The sequence below is a fragment of the Malus domestica genome, chromosome 02 (genome assembly GCF_042453785.1).
Source record: "Malus domestica chromosome 02, GDT2T_hap1".
Classification (NCBI taxonomy): domain Eukaryota; kingdom Viridiplantae; phylum Streptophyta; class Magnoliopsida; order Rosales; family Rosaceae; genus Malus; species Malus domestica.
The window spans coordinates 10,690,208-10,699,899 of NC_091662.1; the positions used below are offsets into that span (position 1 = coordinate 10,690,208).

General features: G+C 35.4%; 1 protein-coding gene across 1 annotated transcript; it reads right to left on the reverse strand.

Moving 5' to 3' along the window:
• Positions 1-506: 506 nt before the first annotated feature.
• LOC103443764 (pentatricopeptide repeat-containing protein At1g08070, chloroplastic-like) lies at positions 507-1,897 on the reverse strand. The gene is made up of 2 exons (XM_008382656.2): positions 1,421-1,897; positions 507-1,361 (listed from the first exon to the last, which is right to left on the reverse strand). The coding sequence occupies exons 1-2, from the start codon at positions 1,895-1,897 to the stop codon at positions 507-509; spliced, it is 1,332 nt and encodes a 443-aa protein (XP_008380878.2).
• Positions 1,898-9,692: the final 7,795 nt, after the last annotated feature.

The following is a 9,692-nucleotide window of genomic DNA, read 5'->3' on the forward strand; positions in this document are numbered from 1 at the left end:
TACTTATAAAGGATGAGGCAAAGGTGAGAGTCATTTGTAAAATGAAAAACGCATTTTCCTTTAAAACTACTTTAGGAACGTATTTACTGATGTGAGATATCAAATACGAGGGTTTCTAATTTGGTATTTATTTTTGTACCATAAATGCAACTTACAAGTTCCCTTAAAATGTTTAATTAATCTTAACAATCACATAACTATTTATTATTTCGCACAAATATTTTTTGTCTGCAAATTAATTCACTGACTAGTTTATTACAATAGGGTTGCAAAAGCCATGAACAAAACTTACATGTTGTGTTAGTGACTATTATTGCGTGAAAAATTAACGACAATCTGGAAAAAGAACACGACTAGCCTTAATTGTTCTGCAGTAAATGAAGAAACGTATTTATCGAGCATTATTATTCCTATTATAGCAAGATGAAAATGAAAATATCGTATTGTCTAATAATCGAAGTATAAAGTTTTGAAGTGTTTGAGAGAGAGTAGATTTGTTGCTCAATCTAAAAGAACGTCAATGTGTTTGGATCCACATATATCTGACTGTATGCAGCTAATTTCTTCAACCCCATTTGTCTCATTTCATCACGAACCTTATTAGCCTCATCCCACCGTTCGTGAGTGGTGTATGTATTCGATACGAGAGCATAAGTTCCGATGCCTACTCCTCTACTCTTGAGGAGACCATTTCTGATCCTCTTAAGTATCTTCTCATTCCCATGAATTTTGCATGCATTAAGCAACGCTCCCCAAACAACGCCGTCTACTTCTGTTGGCATTTCCTTCATGAAATTCTCTGCTTCCTCTAAGAACCCTGCTCGACCATACATATCAACTAGGCAGGCGTAGTGCAGTGTTTGAGGGGCAATCCGATAAACATTTTTAATAGCATTGAAAATCATTAACCCTTGATCAACTAGACATGCGTGACTACATGCTGATAACAAGCCAAGGAAGGTTACATCATCAAGAGGAATCCCGTGGACTAGCATGAGCGAAAAAAGCTGCAACGTGTGTATACCATAACCATTCATGGCCATGCCGCTTATGAGGGTACTCCACGAAATGTGATCCTTGCAAACCAGGGTTTTAAAAACCGAAACTGCCATACCTACTTCCCCATACTTTACATACATGTTTATTAATGCATTTCCCAGAATGCCATTCAACACGAGATCTGGCCGTGCACTTATATACGAATTCACCCACTGGCCTAAACTCAATGCCCCAATCGAAGAACACGCTGACAATACATTTACAATGGTATCCTTATTAGGCTCAACTTCCTCTCCCTGAACCATCTCCTGAAAAAGCTTCACTGCCTCGTCACAAAATCCTCTTTGTGCATAACCACCCACCTAGTCCAAGAATACACATCTCTCTTGAGCATATTTACAAACAGGTACCGTGCACTCACCAAAGACCCACATCTCATGTAAAAATCCAACACTGCATTGTCCAAAATAACATTCCTTTCAGATAACTTCCTCATACAATATCCATGAACAGATTTACCAAACTTTAAAGCTCCTAAACTCGAACAAGCGGACATGACAATGACAAGAGTAGTAGAATTAGGCGGCACATCCATGCACATAAACTTAACAATTGCTTCCTCCACAAATCTACACTTGTTAAGACCCGAAATCATCGAAGTCCACGAAACAACATCAAGGTTTGGTATGGAATCGAAAACCCGGGTAGCAGATACAATGTCAGCTTGGGTTACGTAGAAGTGAAGCAACGAGTTTTGGATGAAGGTATCGGAAAAGTGCCCGGTTTTTACGACGCGGGCATGGACTTCCCGGCCCTTGTTGTTATCATGGAGGAAGCAACATGCCTTGAGAGCGTAAGTGAAGGTGTAGTGGTTGTGGGAGGTTGGGTAGTAGAGCATTTGGTTGTAGAGGAAAAGGGCAGTTTGTGGGGCGAGGGAGTTTGTGAGATGTCCCAGTTGTTCGTGACTAGAATTTCTGTTGGGGATGTTTCCTAGCCGACGAGCACACAGCTCCCCGAGAGGTTGGCGCCGGTTGATGTTTTATGTCGGGCTTCTGCTTCATTGGCGGGCTTGTCGGGCATAGCTTATCAGGCAAGGCTGAAAGAGAATGACAGAGTTAACTTTGAAAGGTGCTCACAATCAAGATTAACTTTTAAGTGCTCAGGCGTGCCACTGCCATCTTCAGCATGGCAGATGTAAAACGGATGTTGAGTTTTAGTTGTATATATACCCGAGAAACTGTTTTAGTTATGAAAAATGCCTTTATGGGGTCTTAGGTGTAGGCCTTGAGGCTTCCAATCAAGAACTAACACAGTACTTGAATATATAATGTTTTGTTTCATTGATTACAGAAGTATTATGATTATTATACTTCTGATTACCCGAGCCCAACAAGCAGAAAGAATCCAAATAGGTGCCTTTGTAGGGCCTTAGGTGTAGGCCTTAAGGCTTCCCATCAGAATTCCTTCTATTCTCAAACGTTATTCGATAATCATAATATAATAGAAATAACACTAAAGGATAGGTCGATTACTTGCGCCCCAAGTAACTTCGGACTTCTTGTTTATCAAAGACTGTCGTGGATGGGTTAAGTCCACATAAGGTTCTTTTTTATGCCTTGAGACCAAGGACTTTTAAATGATCAATCTTACATGCCCGAGGGCTTAGAACTTAGATCTGATTTAATCTGTGAAGACATATTTAAATCGGATTCAAGAACTGAGGAGCCTTTTTAATCATCAACTTGCCAGAAATAACTTGGATACAACTGGAAGTATACAACATATTGCTAAACTACTGAATGAAAAGACAAAAATAAAGAAGGTCGGGCAAGGCTGATCATCTTGCAACTTCCTATCTTTGTGGTTTATCAAGGAGTTTGAGAGCTTTAGAAAGAGGGGTAGGGAGATGGGTTTACCGAAGGAAATCGATACTACAGCAAGTTTTAGACAAGGTAGCAGAGCTATTACAAAGGCTTTGGGTGAGGGTTGATCCCGAAAGGGATGAAGGCTTGGGCTGACTACAGCTTCGTTGAAAGCAAATCTGGTTTGAGCAGAGTTTGTGCTTGTATTTGTTTGTTTGATTGAGTGTCCTTATCTCTGATTTCTCTTTCTTCTTTTATAGACACTTTGGCTTGGCCTCCTGTAGCAGTGATCTTGCCCGAATGCAACTTGAAGGGCAATGACTCATCAGCTTTTTACTTGTACTGCCACTGTAAAGTGCTTTTGGGCTGATTAGCTGGCTGGTCTACACCACTTGACCTCTAAGTATGTGAGCAAGTGGTTCAAATGGTCTGCACCTAGTCAGAAAAGGGTCTCTCCTGCTTTCTGGGCTTTGGCTGGGCTTCGGGCTTTTCTCCTTCTAGACTTCTTTCTTTTGGGCCAACTCCTTCTTGAGCCCAAAGTTCAAGTTTTAACCCAAACACCAGTAGAGGGTTTAAAAGTTAGGGTTTAGGGTTTTTGATGATTTGCTTTAATTGTCGTTTCATTGTACATTTTGACGAAAATGTATACACAGTAGGTGTTGGAATTGCTGGGCATTCATCTTTTTCTTGAAGAGAAATCGGACATCTAAAACAATTATGGGCAGCAGAAGGGTGGGAATTGGGGTTGCGTAGAGGAAGGGAGGCGGAGGTAGGAGGGGGATCCGTATGTCGGGGTTGGTACATGCGATATGGGGTGGGTACAGGGCTGTTCCAAATATTCTTAATACTAAACAGGGTGGGGCGGGGCAGGTCCAAATATATGAGCAAAAGGGTGCCCGACCTAGACCTTTTCCACCAGTCTAATATATGAGATTAAATCTCTACCCTTGGTTCTAATCTAAAGGGCAAACACTCTTGACTCTCTGTTTGTTCCTCCTTAGTTCATTCTCTCGAACTTGAAGCTTCAACTGACTTCGACTCTCGGTTTCTCACTCAGACACAAATTCACAGAATGTCGTCAATCGATCATCGAACTCCGTCCTTTCGTTCGAGCAATAAGGGGGACAAGGATTGTCTGCCCTCTTTGTTCCCGTGCCCTCTTGTTTTATGTGGTCACGGTTAAGTCATTTCAACATTTTATATTGTTTTTTTATAAAGATAATAAGATAAAAATGACTAGTAATATAAAATGTTGACGTGGCTTAACCGTGACCACACAAACAGGATGGCATGAGAGGGCACGGGAACAAGGAGGGCAGACAATCTTTGTCCTTGTTAGTATTGTCCTTGTTCTGTGGGTTTTCAAATTCCATTTAAATTTATTGACTCTGATTAGGATTGGGAGTCTTTAATCCCAACCCTCTGCGCCAAACATAGATCTTGATCAAATTTCCCAATTGGATTAGACTATTTCCTTAATTGTATATTGAATCAACACTTTTTAAACATGAAAATGAGAGACAAAAGTTAATACATGTGAAATATAACATCATTACCTTCTTTCTTTTTTTTCTCTGGAGTGTATGTTACAAAATTACCCTTTATAGTAGAAACGTTTTTTCACACTGTTATCTCTTCATCTATTACTCTGTGTCAAGTGGTGTTCCCTACCAATAGACTTTTGACATCTAAATCTTCTTTTATCCCTTTTTAATCAAATAAATTCTTAAAAGCTGGAAGTCCAATAGTCAAACAAAAACTAAGGGATGTGAACTTCCCCATCAAGCACTTCTGCAACTTGCTTTCGAATTCCATCATATTTCCTACTCGATTTCGAATTCAATCTTGTTTGCCCAACACTTACCCTCCACTTTTGAATTGAAAACCGTAGTCTAAAAAGAGAGTAAAAAATAACGAAAGTTAACTTCTAAATCCCAAAGCACGCCGTGCCCAAACCCGATTATCTCTCTTTCTCATGTTTTCATTTTCTGGGTGTTGGTAAATTTTGTGATGATTTCTAAATTAGTGAAAAGATTTACAGAATGAGTAATTGGTAATGGCGGTAAGAGTTGACGGTGGAAGTACAACTACGTTAAATTAATTGGTTTTCCGTCGACGATTCAGCATCTCAATTTTTAAGAATTAAAGATATAAAAGAATATTTAGATGTCAAATTTCAATTGGTGGGAACACCACCTGGCTTTTGTGCCGGGAACCCCAAAATATTTCTCCACAGTGAGCTCGCGTTTCTACCTTCAGTTGAATCGATATTAATGTTATTGATAAATGGTTTTGGTTTGGGGTGCTATTTAGGCAATAAGCATTGCTAAGAGATCCAATAAATGGTGTGGGTTTATAGTCATAATTTTAAAGAAACTTTGGTTGAACTGATTCTGCAAAAATTGTCGTAGACAAGTTGAAATAATTCTACAAAAATGGTCAATGATGGGTTGAACTGATTCTGCAAAAATGGTTGAGACTTATTGAACTGATTCTGCAAAAAATGGTCGATGACAGGTTGAACGGATTCTGAAAAATGTTCGAGGACGGGTTGAACTAATTCTGCAATAATTATCGAAGACGGGTTGAACTGATTCTGCAAAAATGGTCAAGGATGAGTTGAACTGATTCTGCAATATGGTGGGTTTAATTTATTCTACAAAAATGACCGAGGACTGATTGAACTGATTCTGCAAAAATGGTCGATGACTGATTAAACTGATTCTGCAAAAAAATGTCGAGAACCGGTTGAACTAATTCCACAAAAATGGTCGAACGGGTTGAACTGATTTTGCAAAAAGGTGGATTGAATTGATTATGCAAAAAGGATCGATGAGTGATTGAACTGATTCTGCAAAAAAGGTCGGGGACGTGTTGAACTGATTATGCAAAAATAGTCAAAGACGGGTTGAACTAATTTTGTGAAAATGGTCGAAGACTGATTGAATTGATTATGCAGAAATAATCGAGGATGGGTTGAGCTTATGGTACATATTAATTTTGTTGGAGTTGTGAAGGTTGGTTTCTATAACAGCCCTAAAGCCTTAGGGGTATAACTGGTATTTTAGAACATTGTTTCCATGTTTTTAGGCTGGACTTTAGTTGTTTTTATGTTTTTGTCTCTCATTGACATGTTTAAAAACTAGTGGAGTTCCTTGAAATATAGTGAATTTTTTTGTCTCTATATATAAAGCTCCTAGTCCTTGGTGTTTTACCAACCAATCACCCAGCTACCCTATACTTGACATAAAAAAAAGGGAAATACCTCAAAATAGGACAATTTCATAATCTTGGAACAGAAATATGATTTTTTTGAATGTGCATACAGCATGCACACGCTAGGTCTGGCAAACAGGTCGGGTTTGTCCTGTCGTGTTTGTGTAAAACTTGTTATCTTGACAAATCATGTCGTCTTACACCCATTATCTTAACGTGTTATTAACACGTCGAGTCACTTTACCCAACAAGTAAATTGACCCGACCTGTTATGACCGGTTAAGAAAAATAATTTTTTTCCTTAAATTTGCACATACCAAATTCCCACATAAATATTACTTCAAAGCATAAAAGCACATTTATCGTTAAGTACTACATCTACACTCCAAAATAAGAGCTTAATAAAAAGGCACCAATACACTACTAGTCTAATACAAAATATCAAATGTGCAACGATATGCAAAATGAATGAGTTTTTCTTTTCAAAGTTGCGAAGCCTTTCTCAAAAGTTAAAACCTTACCAATGAAACTCAAAGCTTGCATGTTATTCATTTTACAAAATCCTTCAATTTCATCAATCACCATGGGGAAATTGTATTGGAACTTTGGCTTGATCTATTGCCTTCAAGAGTTACATTGATAATGTTTTCAGTAAAGTTTTCCACATCAAAACTCTCTTTCTCATAAACTAAGTATAGAAAAACCAAACATTATAAACCATTCAAATTATGAGAATTTTACCAAAATAATTATGAAAAGAAATAAAACAATAATACTATACCATATAAAAATATATTACCTCATTCTTTCAAAATTTTCTAAAATTTAATTTAATATATAAATAAATATAAATATATATATATATATTATAATAGTATATTTTTCTCTGTTCATCTGATTTATAAGGAGTTAGTTATATTAGGGTTTAACTTTATTCTTCAGTGTGTCATATGTATTGGATGAATATGGTTTTCGTATGCACCCGTAATTTGCAGTGTGGTTTATCTAATATTTTCAATGCCAACAAAAGGGTTCCACTTCGTTAGACGCGGAAACGAACACAAGAGGCACGTTTGAATTGATCTCTTCCCTCCTACTATCTACATATTTATCTCTCTCTTTTCTTTTTCGTTTGAAAGATGTATATAATTCAAGTGGTAGATTAATCCGATAACTTACTATTATTCTTTTCATCGTTTTTTTATTGTTTCAAACTGAAAACCGATACGGTGAAGAAATTTTGATTTTCAACTGCAGTTTTGTATCCAAAATTCCAAAAATGGTGAATCCAATATTGGCCAAGATGATCAAACTTGCTGGCCAAGTCACAAAGGGTTTGGACAAGGGCTTTAAGAACTACCAGCACTACAATATTAGTTTTAGGTGACAAATGATGGTGGTGGATATTAGAAAAATCATGTCGGATAAATTATATCCGACACATCATTTAATTAGTGATGGATATTAGAAAAATAATGTCGGTTATAACCAACAGTATTTTTGAATCCTTTTTTAAAAATATTTTTGACATATTCTGTCGGTTTTTAAGTTAATGGTGGCAGTTATAACCGACAGAAATTGACTATTTTATTATTTTACTTTCTGGCGGTTATTATTTTAGTATTCTGGAGGTTATAACTGACAGAAATTAAAATTTTATTATTTTAAAATGTTATATTAATTAAAAATAAATAAATAAACACGTATTTTAAATATTGTTTTTGTCACTCATGACCCTAAAGTCTAATGAACCAATTTCCCAAGAGCCATAAATTTTCTGAGAGAATAATAACAACAGACTACAATCTGAAGCTCTATCATTTTTGTAATAAGGATTATGCTCCCTCACAAGCAAGCAACAAGATACAAAGAAATTCAAACAATTTTTTTCAATGCGTCACAAAGCACATTGTCTGGCACATAAACACACATGAACATTTGGTGTACTCTATCATGTCTGATTTTATTATTTTAAAATGTTATACTGATTAAAAATAAATAAATAAACATATGTTTTAAATATTTGTTTTTCACTCATGGTCCTATCGGATAAACCGACACAAACAAAGCAAAATTTTGGACAGCCACCAGAATAATCTCTGAATGTTTTTTTTTTTTTTTTTGCGATTTTTTACACATGCTATCTCCGAGTATATACAAACATATTTGATGGTTGAATCGTTGAAACTAGTTTCGTAGAATGCATATCATATCAAATTGATAGATTTAACAAACACTTAAGAGTTAATGTTATACTTCCATTTAATGTTATACTTCCATTAAGTATAAAATTATTGTAAATATTTTAAATTGAAGATCGAATTCATTCATTGCACTCTTATATGGTCGAAGAGTGTAGCTGTAAAAAATCATCAAAATTGGAGCTAAAATAACCGTTAAATTGTGATTTTTCGTTTATAACCATCGAAAACTTTTGTTCCGTAACCTAATCTCTGAATGTTGTTTTTTGTGATTTTTTACGTATGCAATCTCGGAGTGTGTATAAACAAGTTTGATGGTGGATCGTTGAAAAACGTTTCGTAGAATGTGTATCGTATCAAAACAATATATTAAACAAACACTTAGAGTTAATGTTATACTTCCCTATCAAGTATAAAATAAGATTTTGTAGTATCCAATGGTGTAAATATTTTAAATTGAAGATCAAATTCATTCAATGCATTCTTATAGGGACGAGGAGTGTAGCTGTAAAAAATCATCAAAATCGGAGCTAAAGTAACCGTTAAATTGTGATTTTTTATTTATAACTGTTGAAAACTTTTGTTTTGTTACCTAATCTCTGAATGTTTGTTTTTTGTGATCTTTTACGTATGCGATATCGGAGTGTGTACAAATAAGTTTGACGGTTAGATCATTGAAAAAAGTTTAGTAGAATGTGTATGGCATCAAAACGGTAGATTAAATAAACACTTAAGAATTAATGTTATACTTCATTTAAGTATAAAATAAGATTTTGTGGTATCCATTAGTGTAAATATTTTAAATTGAAATCAAATTTATTCATTGCATTCTATAGGGTCGAGGAGTGTAGCTGTAAAAAATCATTAAAATCGAAGCTAAAATAACCGTTAAATTGTGATTTTTCGTTTATAACCGTCGAAAACTTTTGTTCCGTTACCTAATCTCTGAATGTTTATTTATTACGAGTTTTTACGTATGCAATCTTGGAGTGTGTACAAATAAGTTTGACGGTTTGATCGTTGAAAAAAGTTTCATAGAATGCATATCGCGTTAAAATGGTAGATTAAACAAACACTTAGAGTTAATATTATACTTCCATTAAGTATAAAATAAGAGTTCGTGGTATCCACTAGTGTAAATATTTTAAATTGAAGATCAAATTCGTTCATTGCATTCTTATAGGGTAGAGGAGTGTAGCTATAAAAAAAATCATCAAAACCGGAGCTAAAATAACCGTTAAATTGTGATTTTTCATTTATAACCGTAAAAAACTTTTGTTCCGTTGCCTAATCTCTTAATGTTTTTTTTTTCTTCAATTTTTTACGTATGCAATCTTATAGTATCTACAAACAAGTTTGATAGTTAGATCATTGAAACTAGTTTCATAGAATGCATATCTCCGTTAAATTTGCC